A 13,439-nucleotide genomic window follows, 5' to 3' on the forward strand; every position below is an offset into this window, starting at 1 on the left:
CTTCACTCGCCTCTGCAGTGAACACAAATGAACCCAAGTCACTGGGTGTGGCTGTTCCGCAGTGGAATGGAGTAGCGGTAGAAGAATAAGAGCACCACTGACGTCAGAGCCCCAATCCACAGTCAGACCACTGGTTGTTGCTCAACCTGATGTCTGCAACATGACTGTGCATGCACCCCTTTCCCATGGTTGGAAGCTAGCCACCTGCTAGCTGTGGCCAGCCTGAGTCACCAGAGAGGAGTGTGTCTGCCTCTCATTGCTAATGACATGATGTGTGTCTGAAGTCTAATAAAATACCTCTCCTGACGTCCTGTATGTCACTGGGCCCCACTGGTCTGTCACTCCAGGTACTCACCTACGGGGCACTTCACAAATCTTTCTCAGAAATGGTGCTAAGTTCCAACAGAACTCTGAAACTGAACATGTTGTAGCACTGCCAAGCAGCTAGAGATAACCACATACTCCATCAACTGCTTTGCTGCTGTAGAAGATTTTTCTGGCTTTTTTATTCTGTTTTTAAATGTTCACCTTTAGCTTCAGACACATTCTAATTACATATTTTAAAAGCTGTTCCAGGCCAAATGTCTTGCTCCTAAGCTTTATTTTATCCTGCAATGTTTTCAATCCCCTTTTCAGAAAATATGCTATTATTTCTTGATAATAATTAATTTTTGGAAGAAAGGAAGATCAGGATCAGGGGGTCAATAGTGAGGTCATTATGAGTGGAGCACGAGTTCAGACTGGGAAGTAAATTGGTTGTGTCATTTTCAAAAGAACCACCCCAGGATTTGCCTTAAGCAATTCAGAGAAACCATGGAAAACATAAATCAGTGTGACCAGACAGGGTTTTGAACCACCCTCCTCCCAAACGTACTGTGCCACATTGCTTGGTTTAATTTTTTGATCATAGTGTATTTGCATCCCTTCCTTTCTATCATGCGATTTCTATCTGTCTGACTGTCTTCTCTTCTTTGTCTTAATTTTAGATTTTTTACTAATTTATTTACTTAAAACTTTCTGCTCCCATTTTATGTCATGTTTTCTTTTCTCCGTTACGGGGCTCATACACAAGTGGCAGATCAAAGTGATCCATCAAATGCAACATCGCTGCAATCAATCGCTTGACATGAACCACTGCACACAAATGATCTACCAAGCAATTTAAACCAGTATTATGAGCACCACTATGCCAAGAAGCTCTGCTGTTGAAAATGAACAGTGTTTAGAACCACTTGCAGTTGATCTTCATATCCCCATGAACACTTGCAAAAAATAAATTAAAAACTGGAAATCATAATTTATTAAACTTGTTTTCAAACTCTTTTCTTGGGAACTGCAGATAATTTTGCAGAATATATTAAATTTTTAACTGACACTAAGTGGGTTGTGTACATCTTGTCAGTGTGCTAATACAATTCAGTCACTTAAGGACTGATGATTGTGTACTGAAGCACCAAAACTAGTAGCCTCATAATAAATAACACTAAGTACGGCTGTATGTGTTCCATTTTATTACACAATACAATTACTTTTTTTATATTAGTCCTCAATTCCTTTTTCACTCATTAGTTTTATAAGTTGACTGCAAGTATACACAATTTGTTTTGTAATCTCAATATATGCATAGGAATGTTGTCAACAGCAACACTGATGATTGCCACAACCCTTATTCTAACTTGTATGAGGGAGAGTCACAATATATAAAATGACAAGGGACTTTAGTATAGTTGTATAATAGATTTACCCTGAGCATTTAAATTAAAATATCCACTTAATATTATGGTACATCACTCTGTTTAGAAATCAAGACTTTAATTAATGTGTACAATTGTTCATAAATTACAATGAACTACCCATCAATTTTTCTTCTACATAGTAAACTTCAAAAGACCAATCACTGCAAAAAAGGCGACTATTTTGTATCACCTCTTTAATGCAAATGGGAACTCCGGCCTCAACATCACTTCCTAACTGCAAATTCTGACAAAGTTCCTACTCAATGTGAGCAAAGCAAAATGAAAAAAAAACTACACAAATATGCTCAATAACTAGACAAAGCAGTTGCAGGCAAACAGTTATATAGCCACACATTGCTGCTAACCAGCCAGGCAGCTGTAGTAGAGGGTGATCGAAAAGTCAGTATAAATTTGAAAACTTAATAAACCACGGAATAATGTAGATAGAGAGGTAAAAATTGACACACATGCTTGGAATGTCATGGGGTTTTATTAGAACAGAAAAAAAAAATAAAGTTCACAAAATGTCTGAAAGTTCGCGCGTGAAAGATCTCTTGCGCGTGTCGTTTGGTGATGATTGTGTGCACAGTCGCCACTTTCATCATGCTTGGCTTCCCAGGTCCCCAGACCTCAGTCTGTGCGATTATTGGCTTTGGGGTTACCTGAAGTTGCAAGTGTATCGTGATCGACTGACATCTCGAGGGGTGCTGAAAGACAACATCCGACGCCAATGCCTCACCACAACTCCGGACATGCTTTACAGTGCTGTTCACAACATTATTCCTCAACTACAGCTATTGTTGAGGAATGATGGTGGACATATTGAGCATTTCTTGTACAGAACATCATCTTTGCTTTGTCTTACTTTGTTATGCTAATTATTGCTATTCTGATCAGATGAAGAGCCATCTGTCGGATATTTTTTGAACTTCTGTATATTTTTTTGTTCTAATAAAACGCCATGTCATTCCCAGCATGTGTATCAATTTGTACCTCTCTATCTACATTATTCCTTGATTTATTCAGTTCCCAAATTTATACTGACTTTTTGATCACCCAGTATATGCACGAATCATGTGCAGGCCATCAGACTAACCGGTATTTCCCTGCAGTCTATGATCAGTGTCAGATCACTGCAATTTGGCCAACACATATGATCTGTTAGGTGACTGCACGCCAATGTGATGGACCACTGCAATCAATCACTTGTACCTGGGGACCTTTATCCATTACATTACAATATAAGCAAAAATTGCATATTACTAATATTTGCTATAATTTCCTGAAGAGGAAGACCTTCATCATAGAACACCAAGTAAAAACATAATAACTCATATTTATCCTTTTTCAAATAGATCACTACTTGTACCTTTTTGTCACCATGTTTTCTGCGCACTAGGTGTGGTCGAAAATCATCTCCATAGCGAAGGAAGTAATAATATGAAACTAGCCTATCCAGTGGCTTCCGGATCAGATTAATATATAGGGGACGCTGTGAAACTCCAAACCTGAAAACAGATGTTTATACTTATATATGATTTTGTACAAAAAGCTGTGTTTATTTTTCAATACACTGTGCATTTTAATAAGTACTGCAGAAAAAAATACAGTATAAACGCTTTTCTAACAAGTGACTCATCATTTAGTGACTCCTAATAAAATGAGCAAAATCATCATGAAGTGTATTAAATATTCAAGAGCACAATTATTAATCTTGAATTCTCAACCAGTACATACACACTAACACTAGATAATCATAAAATGTTTCACAGATCATACAATTCTGTTGGAATCAAAAATGCAACTCTTCAGTTTATAGTGAATCCCAAGATACACTACATCAAAGAAGTAAAAAAGTAGCACTGATCATTTCTCAACCCAATGTCATTGCATATGGAAAGCTTACTTTCTTTACTTAGCATCATGGGAAGGAAATGTCTTTACTTTATTTGAAGGCATTAACTTGAACATAGAAATTTAAGAACACACACTTCAAGAAAGGCAGTACGATTCTTAACTTGGTTCCTCTTAACTGCATTTCACTCTGTTATTCAGACATACTTTTAACCTTTTCCCATGAACAAGAAAGTCACCAGATATCACATACCAGCAGAACTGAAGTCACAGTTCAATCTTCTATCTTTATGAAATTCCAAATGTCTGAAGTTTGTCTCAATTCAAAATGTCATTTGTATGAGCATTAATAATTACAAATACAATAGACTTTTCTCAGCAAAAATGTGGCGACATTCTGACTGTAAATAACACATCATTTATTTTAAGTATGTTGTTATCAGATCAAGAGACAGCATCTGACATCATTTCATTAATACCTCTAGGACAAGTTTTTGGTCTGAAAGAACATATTCTCCATTTGTCTCATAAACTAAATAACAACATACACTTTTTTCCCAATTTACCAATCCATGTTACTGCTGTTGCAATTTTCAGTTTGAAGAAAAATTTGACACAACTCTCCACTTTAGCATTCATCCTCTACAAGATTTTCCTTCAATATAAACTTTCTTTTATTTAAGTTATGCAATACATTTCTTTTATTGGGAAAAAACACCATTTTGTTGGGAGAGAGTGTTTTTTTTTTTTTTTTTTTTTTTTTTTTTTTTTTTTTTTTTTTTTTTTAAATTTTACATTTTATAATTTCTTTGATGCAATCACATAAAAGTTTACATTATCCAGTCTGATAAAGTGTTACTTGGTGATCATTCTGATGTTGCTTCAATTCTCCTGATAATGAAAAATGGTGACCTATACTGGTTAACAGTATAAAACTTTTACGTGTCTCCAAATACAGAAAATATTAAGTTTAAAATGATTTTTTCCTCACTTCACTTCATACTTTTTCATTAGTTATCTGATCTACCCATCTCATCTTCAGAGCTCTTCTGTAGCACTGCATTTCAAAATCTAGTCTTTTCTTGTCCAAGTTTTTTTATGATACACATTTCACTTCTGTGCAAGGCTACATTATAGACATATACTTTCAGAAAAGACATTTATATTTATAGTCAGTATAACCAAGGTTCACTTTTCCAGAAATATTTTTCTTGCTATTGCGAGTCTTCGTTTTATATGCTCTCTACTTCAACCAGTCTCAATTATTTTGCTGCCCAAATAGCAAAACTCATCTATTTTTGTGTCTCGTCCCTAATCTAATCCCATCAGCATTGCCTGATTTAATCTGACAAAACTCCATTACCACTGATTTACTTTACTTGATATTTAACTTACATCCTCTTTTGAAGACACTATCCATTCTTTGAAAAAAAGCAATCATATTTTTGCCATCAGCTGTACAATTGTATGTTTATTTTACCAGTTTCAATTATTAGTCACCCCCACAGGAGAAAAACAGTGACTAAACAAAACTGGTAGAAAATAAATATATAATAGTCCAGCTGGTAGCACAAATCTGCTTTTTTCAAATTATCTAACAGCTGTAGACAGTCAACTATGAAAAACTCTACTATCCATTCTTTTCAACTGATCTTCAAAGTCCTGTACCATCTCTGACAGAATTACAATGTTGTTGTTGTTGTTGTTGTGGTCTTCAGTCCTGAGACTGGTTTGATGCAGCTCTCCATGCTATCCTATCCTGTGCAAGTTTCTCCATCTCCCAGTACCTACTGCAACCTACATCCTTCTGAATCTGCTTAATGTATTCATCTCTTGGTCCCCCTCTATGATCTTTACCCTCCACACTCCCCTCCAATGCTACATTTGTGACCCCTTGATGCCTCAGAACATGTCCTACCAACCGGTCCCTTCTTCTCGTCAAGTTGTGCCACAAACTCCTCTTTTCCCCAATTCTATTCAATACCTCCTCATTAGTTATGTGATCTACCCATCTAATCTTCAGCATTCTTCTGTAGCACCACATTTCGAAAGCTTCTATTCTCTTCCTGTCCAAACTATTTATCGTCCAAGTTTCACTTCCATACATGGCTACACTCCATACAAATACTTTCAGAAACGACTTCCTGACACTTAAATCTGTACTTGATGTTAACAAATTTCTCTTCTTCAGAAACACTTTCCTTGCCATTGCCAGTCTATATTTTATATCTTCTCTACTTCGACTATCATCAGTTATTTTGCTCCCCAAATAGCAAAACACCTTTACTACTTTAAGTGTCTCATTTCCTAATCTAATTCCCTCAGCATCACCCGACTTAATTCGACTACATTCCTTTATCCTCATTTTGCTTTTGTTGATGTTCATCTTATATCCTCCTTTCAAGACACTGTTCATTCCATTCAACTACTCTTCCAAGTCCTTTGCTGTTTCTGACAGAATTACAATGTCATCGGCGAACCTCAAAGTTTTTATTTCTTCTCCGTGGATTTTAATACCTACTCCTAATTTTTCTTTTGTTTCCTTTACTGCTTGCTCAATATACAGATTGAATAACATTGGGGAGAGGTTACAACCCTGTCTCACTCCCTTCCCAACCGCTGGTTCCCTTTCATGCCCCTCAACTCTTATAACTGCCATCTGGTTTCCGTATAAATTGTAAATAGCCTTTCGCTCCCTGTATTTTACCCCTGCCACCTTTAGAATTTGGAAGAGAGTATTCCAGTCAACATTGTCAAAAGCTTTCTCGAAGTCTACAAATGCTCCAAATTGCCAGTCTACATTTTATATCTTCTCTACTTCGACTATCATCAGTTATTTTGCTCCCCAAATAGCAAAACTCCTTTACTACTTTAAGTGTCTCCTTTCCTAATCCAATTCCCTCAGCATCACAATTACAATTACAATATCATTAGCAAACCTCAATGTTTTTATTTCTTCTCACTGAACATTAATTCCCTTTCCAAATTTCTCCTTGGTTTCGTTAATGGCTTGTTCAATGCACAGACTGAATAACACTGGGGATATACTACAACCTGTCTCACTTCCTTCTCAGTACCACTTCCTTTTCATATCCTTTGATCATTTGGTTTCTGTACAAGTTGTAGATAACCCTTCATTTCGTGTATTTTATCCCTGTTATCTTCAGAATTTGAAAGAGAATATTCCAGACACCATTGACAAAAACTTTCTCCAAATTTACAAATCTAGACTTGCCTTCTTTAACATATCTTCTAAGAGAAGTCTTTGGGTCAGTATTGCCTTGCGTGCTCCCACATTTCCCCAGAGCTCAATCTGAACTCCCCTGAGGTCAGTCTCTCTCCTCAGTTTTCCGATTCTTCTGCAAATAATTCAAGTCAGTATTTTTCAACCATGACTTATTACACTGATGGTTCGGTAATATTCACACCTGTGAGAATTTACCAACTTTTGAACAGGAATTGTTATATTCTTCCAAATCTGAGGTTTCTTCACTTGTTTCATATACTCGCATATCACATGCAACAGTTTTTTCATGGTATGTCCTCCCAAGGATAACAATAAATTTGAGGGAAGTTATTTTAGATTTTGATCAAACAATGCTTTGTCAAATTATTCTTGCAATATTGCATCCCCCAATCTCATCCTAATCTGCCTTTACTTTCTTTTCCTTGTTTATAACATTGTCTCATTGTCTTTGAGTTCATTTTTCTGTTTTATACAGGGTGAAGTGAAATTCGCACACTTGGGCTTTGCAGAGCGACTCCTCACATGCCAGTGATAAAAAAAAATGTCTATCACAAAATTTCGTCTGGCAGGTACATACCGAAGAAAAAGGACGTTAAAGAGTGGCAATCTGGCAACACTGTAACCACATGTATGGTAACTACCTCTGTCAGCTGGTGCAGTGGATAGAGTTTTGGTTTAGCGTGCAGGAGGTCGATGGTTCAATCCTGGGTTGAGGCATATGTATTTTATTTGGTAAATTTAATCCAGGTGGTACGGTATCTGGCATCTTAATCACCAACAGCAATTGCAGCGGGTCCTCTAGAAAACATTTGCACTTACATACTACAATCGTAAATATGGAAGTTTGGTCAGCTTTGAAAGAAGCCCTTTCCACATTGTGGCCATGAATTTATTCGCACCACTTCATATACTACCTGTAAGACCCATTTTCTTTGTACCCTCTTCCAATGGTCCCATAGATTAGTACCAACTATTATTCTTGCCTCATTCAGGTCCATTAAATTTCGTTAGGGCCTTACATTGCCAGTAGGACTAGCAATGTGGTTTGCAAATAATATCCTAACACAGTTACTATTTGTATGTGTTATCACCATGGTCCCACTAATTATGCCTTTCAACATTGAGTTTGGTAACCGCATGCTGTTTAGTATGTACCTCAATGCATTATTATTATTATTATTATTCTACCAATGGGACTGTGGAAACATCACATTTATTACCGTTAGGGACATAGGGTAATTTGAAAGCAAACAATGCGCATTAGGTGGAACAGTGTGCAGGACTGTATGCGCTGTTCACCAGACAGGGACTAGTTGCAAGTGGAGTAATGCGCCCATGACAGACTCCAATGTACATGCATACACGTATAGAGCTTTCGCATTGTAAACCTCTAAGACAGTGTGGCAGATGTATGGCATACACAAACAATGAATATGTGGATATGCTTCTGGTCCTTGGTGCATCTGATAACCGGGCTGGCGTTTCTGCTTGTGAAAATGCTGCTAGGTATTCTCATCGACACCATCCAGATAAAAATGTAGTTCGTTGTCTGGAGCTGCACCTTCAGGATCAGGTTCTCTCCTTCCACCATGGTGTGACAGGAGTCCTCCACTGACTCACTGTGCTCCAGTTACTGGAACTCATACACCAAGAACCTGAGCAAAGTACATGCAGCATAGCAAGGCAATTGCGTGTGTCACAATGCACGGTTGTTTATGTGCTGCACGAGCATGGGCTGCACCCCTATCATTATGCTTCCTTGCAACACCTGCATCCTGCAGATCGCCATCAGCAGAAGCATTCTGTGAATGGTTCCAAAAACAACAGAAAGCCAATGATGACTTCGTAAACACTGTAATGTGGTCAGATGAAGCAGCATTCACTCCTGAGGGTGTCTTCAATGCCCACCAATGGTGTGAGGTTAACCCGCATGTCACCTGCGATGTGGATATCAAGTTTGCTTTGGTATCAACATCTGGGCCGGAATATCGGGTGACAGGTGTTTGAGCCCCTACATGTTGCCTGACCAGTTGACTCCACGAAGGTATCATGCAATCCTCTCAAACTTTCCACCTGATGTGTTGGAAGATGTTCAACAACACGTTCAGCAGAGCATATGGTTCCAACATGATGGTGCACCGCCACACTCTGGAATTAATGTACGACCGTATTTGGACAGAAAATTTCCAGGTAAATGGCTCGAACGTGGAGGTCCAGTTGCATCGCCACCGCATTCATCTGACCTAAATCCCCTGGATTTCTTCCTGTTGGGACATCTGAGGGAGCATGTATACTCTACTCCACCGATGAATGTGGAAGAATTGGTGGTGCATGTTCATGCTGCTCTCGTTACTGTGGACACAGCTTTGCTGCAAAGGATCCAGAGCTGTATGATCCAGTGGATTGCACAATGTCTGGATGTACTGGAAGGTCACTTTTAGCATCTGTTGTTCTGAGGACTATGAATTCTGTCATGAAGGTCATGCGGTCATTAATACGGACATTATTATCATCACTGGCTGCTAATGTGCAACATCTGAGTGCTCATATTACATGTAGTATAAATGACAAGTAGATGTTGTATTATCGTATTGTACTTTCATCTTTAGCATCTTGAAATTAATATTGGCTCTGAGCACTATGGGACTTAACATCTATGGTCATCAGTCCCCTGAAATTAATATTGTTTTTGTAGTTATTGTCCTAAGACAGGTCATTTGTTTCAACTGTCTATTTCTAATTTGACTAACCACGTATTTGTTACGTTCACCATTACAAAATGTTGTAAATTTAGGATACATGTGACCTAAAAAATGGTATATATTACAGTACGAAACATCAGAACAAAATTAGCAAATAAAAAAATAAGAAAAATTAAAAAATAAAAAATGCGCCCCAACCCAGGATCGAACCCTTGGCCTTCTGCATGCTAACCCAAAACTCTATCCACTGCACCAACTGTATAACACAACTAATATGTGCTGGCAGATGTACTTAGCATACATGTGGTTACAGTGGTGCCAGATTGCCAGTCTTTAATGCCCCTTTTCTGCCGGATGTACTCGCTAGACAAAATTTTGTGAGATATGGTTGGTTGGTTTAAAAGAGGGGCAAAGGTACCAAACTGCTACGTCAACGGTCCCTTGTTCTGAATGAAACAATGCCACAAGGGTGAGAATAAAACAAGTGAGACTGACAACACAAAACGGAGAGAAATGGAAAACCACAAGAACGATGGAAGGGCAACAAACATTTAAATGGACAAAAGGGCAGAAGAAAACCACACAAATGCAAGAAACAGGTAGAAGAGACTAAAACGACAAAACAGATTATCATGGCTGGCTGATCATGAGAATAAAAATGAGAAGCCAGCCACTCTGCAACACATTTAAAAAAAAAATGGCTCTGAGCACTATGGGACTTAACTTCTGAGGTCATCAGTCCCCTAGAACTTAGAACTACTTACACCTAACTAACCTAAGGACATCACACACATCCAAGCCCAAGGCAGGATTCGAACCTGCAACTGTAGCGGTCGCGCAGTTCCAGACTGTAGCGCCTAGAACCGCTCGGCCACATCGGCCGGCCAACACATTAAAACATCCACCCTAAAAGCACTAGGGTGGAGGACACGGAGGGACGAATGACATGCGCTAAAACTGAGATCAAATGATAAAACACACCCTCATGCATCAAATGTAAAACTAAATCAGCCAATGAAGCGTTGTCAGATAAAATTAGCGGCAACGAGTCCGGTAACCAAAGATTTCATCGCACGCCAGTCAAAGTGCGACAGCGCACCAGACTATGGGCCACCGTCAACCAGGTGCCGCATCGACACTGAGGCGGGTCTTCACGACACAGGAGGTAGCCGTGGGTCACCTAAGCATGGCCAATGCAGAGCCGGCAGAGAACCACAGAGTCCCTGCGAGAGGCCCACATGGAGGACTGCCACAAATTCGTAGTCTCCTTAATGGCACGCAGTTTGTTGTTCATACTGAGATTATGCCGTTCTGCCTCCCAAAGCAGAAGAACCTGGCAGCGTAAAAACCAATGCAGGTCAGTTATTGGAATGCCAATCTCCATAAGCCGTTTCTGTGTAGTCTATTTGGCCAGCCTGTCAGCAAGTTCGTTGCCTGGGATTCCGACGTGTCCTGGAGTCCACACAAACACCGCTGAACAACTGGACCATTCCAGGGCATAGATGGACTCCTGGATTATCACTACCAAAGGATAATGAGAGTAGCACTGGTCGATAGCTTGCAGGCTGCTCAAGGAGTCAGTACACAGAAGAAATGGCTGCCCAGGGCATGAATGGATGGGCTCAAGAGCACGAGATATAGCCATCAGCTCTGTAGTGAAAACACTGCAGCCATTGGGCAAGGAAAGCTGTTTAATATGTCCTCCATGGGCATATGCGAAGTCAACATGACCATCAGCCATTGAGCCGTTGGTGTAAACCACCTCATGGCCTCGGTAAATGGCGAAAATCAAGAGGAAGTGACAGCGGAGAACTGCAGGGTGAATTGAGTCCTTTGGGCCTTGTGAAAGAACCTGGCAAAGCCACAGCCTAGGCATACACCAAGGAAGTGTACGCAAACAGACCTTGAGTATAGGTGGTAAAGGTAAGGACTCCACTTCAGACAGAAGAGACTGGATACGAACTGCAATTGTAAGCCCTGACCTGGGCCGCCGATGCAGGATATGAACTGCCTTGGGTGGGAAAACAAGACGGTAATTTGGATGCGCAGGAGAACTGCAAACAAGTACAAAATAACTGGCAAGCAGTTGCGTACGCCTGACCTGCAATGGAGGGACTCCAGCCTCTGCCAGGAAACTGGTCACCGGACTCGTCCTAAAAGTTCCCGTCGCTAGCTGAATGCCACAGTGGTGCTCTGGGTAGAGTAAACGCAATGCTGAGGGTGCCACTGAACCATAAACCAGACTCCCATAGTCAAGGTGGGATTGAACAAGGGCTCTGTAGAGCTGCAGCAGCGTCGAGCAATCCGTACGTCAATTGGTGTTGCTCAGGCAGTGGAGGGCATTGAGGTGCTGCCAGCATGTCCGCTTAAGGTGTCGAAAACCAGTCCTAAAAATCAATATATCTCCACTACTTTGAGGGGATCGACAGAAAGGCAAAGTTCTGGTTCCAGATGAACGGTACGGTACCGACAGAAGTGCGTAACACATGACTTTTCGGCAGAAAACTGGAAGCCATGACTGCACCTTGTGGATGGCTCCCTGTACGTGCCGCTCAGCAACACCAGTACTGGTGGAGCAGTACGAAATGCAGAAGTCGTCTGCATACAGAGAAGGTGAGACGGACGGCCCTACAGCTCCTGCTAGACCATTAATGGCCATTAAAAATAGAGAGACACTCAATACAGAGCCCTGCGGGACCCCATTCTCCTGGATATGGGAGGAAATATGGGAGGCACCAACTTGGATACGGAAAGTACACAGTGACAGGAAATTCTGGATAAAAATCAGGAGCGGCCTCAGGGACCCCACTCATATAATGTGGCAAGGATATGATGTCGCCAGGTGGTGTCATACACTTTTTGTAAATCAAAAAAGATGGCAACAAGGTGTTGGTGTCTGGGAAAGGCTGTTTGGATGGCAGACTCGAGGGACACCAGATTATCAGTGGTAGAGCGAACCTGGCGGGAACTGCCCTGGCATGGAGCTAGTAAGCCACATAAGTCCAGGACCCAAAACAAACACCGACACACCATATGTTCCAGCAGCTTACAGAGAACATTGGTGAGGCTGATGGGCTAATTGCTATCTACATGAAGTAGGTTTCTGCCAGTTTAAGCACTGGTATGATGGTGCTCTCCCGCCAGTGTGATGGAAAGATGCCATTGCACCAGATCTGGCTGAAGATCACGAGATGTCCCTTGTAGTCGGACCAGAGGTGTTTAATCATATGACTGTGGATCTGATCTGGCCCAGAAGCTGTGTCGGGGCAATGTGCAAGGGCACTGAGGAGCTCCCACTCTGTGAATGGGGCGTTATAGGGTTCACTGTGGCGTGTAGTGAATGAGAGGGCTTTCCCTTCTCTCTGCCATTTGAGAGTGCGAAAGACTGGGGAGTAATTCTCTGCTGCAGATGTGCGAGCATAGTGCTCGGCAATCGCGTTTGCGTCGGTAGGTAACACACCATTTATGTTAACACTGGGAACCCCTGTGGGTCTGGTACCCAAAAACTCATTTGATCTTTGCCCAGACTTGGGAAGGTGACATATGGCACCCCATGGTCGAGACTTATCTCTCCCAACACTCCTATTTCTGTCTTTTGATAAGCTGGCGAACGCAGGCATGGACCCGTTAAAGGCTATGAGGTGCTCCAGGGAAGGGTGCGGCTTATGCCACTGTAGAGCTCACCGGCGTTCTGTAATTGCCTCAGCGACTTTCGACAACCACCAAGGCACTGTCTTTTGCCAGGGGCACCCTAAAGAACGAAGGATTGTGTTTACCACCACAGAAACGATCATTGTAGTTACCTGCTCAATCACCACATTGATGTTATCATGTGGGGGAAATTCAAGGTGACAGCAGAAGTGAAAGTGTCCCAGTCTGCCTTGTTTAAAGTCCATCTGG

General features: G+C 40.9%; 1 protein-coding gene across 1 annotated transcript in view; it reads right to left on the reverse strand.

The window, feature by feature from the left end:
* Positions 1-13,439, reverse strand: part of LOC124615838 (heparin sulfate O-sulfotransferase) — a 75,761-nt gene that overhangs the window by 44,283 nt on the left and 18,039 nt on the right. Inside the window, exon 4 of the mRNA XM_047143991.1 lies at positions 3,106-3,244. Within this exon, the coding sequence (XP_046999947.1) occupies positions 3,106-3,244 (139 nt within the window). The remainder of the gene's footprint in view (positions 1-3,105; positions 3,245-13,439) is intronic.

This window comes from Schistocerca americana, chromosome 5 (assembly GCF_021461395.2).
Source record: "Schistocerca americana isolate TAMUIC-IGC-003095 chromosome 5, iqSchAmer2.1, whole genome shotgun sequence".
Taxonomy (NCBI): domain Eukaryota; kingdom Metazoa; phylum Arthropoda; class Insecta; order Orthoptera; family Acrididae; genus Schistocerca; species Schistocerca americana.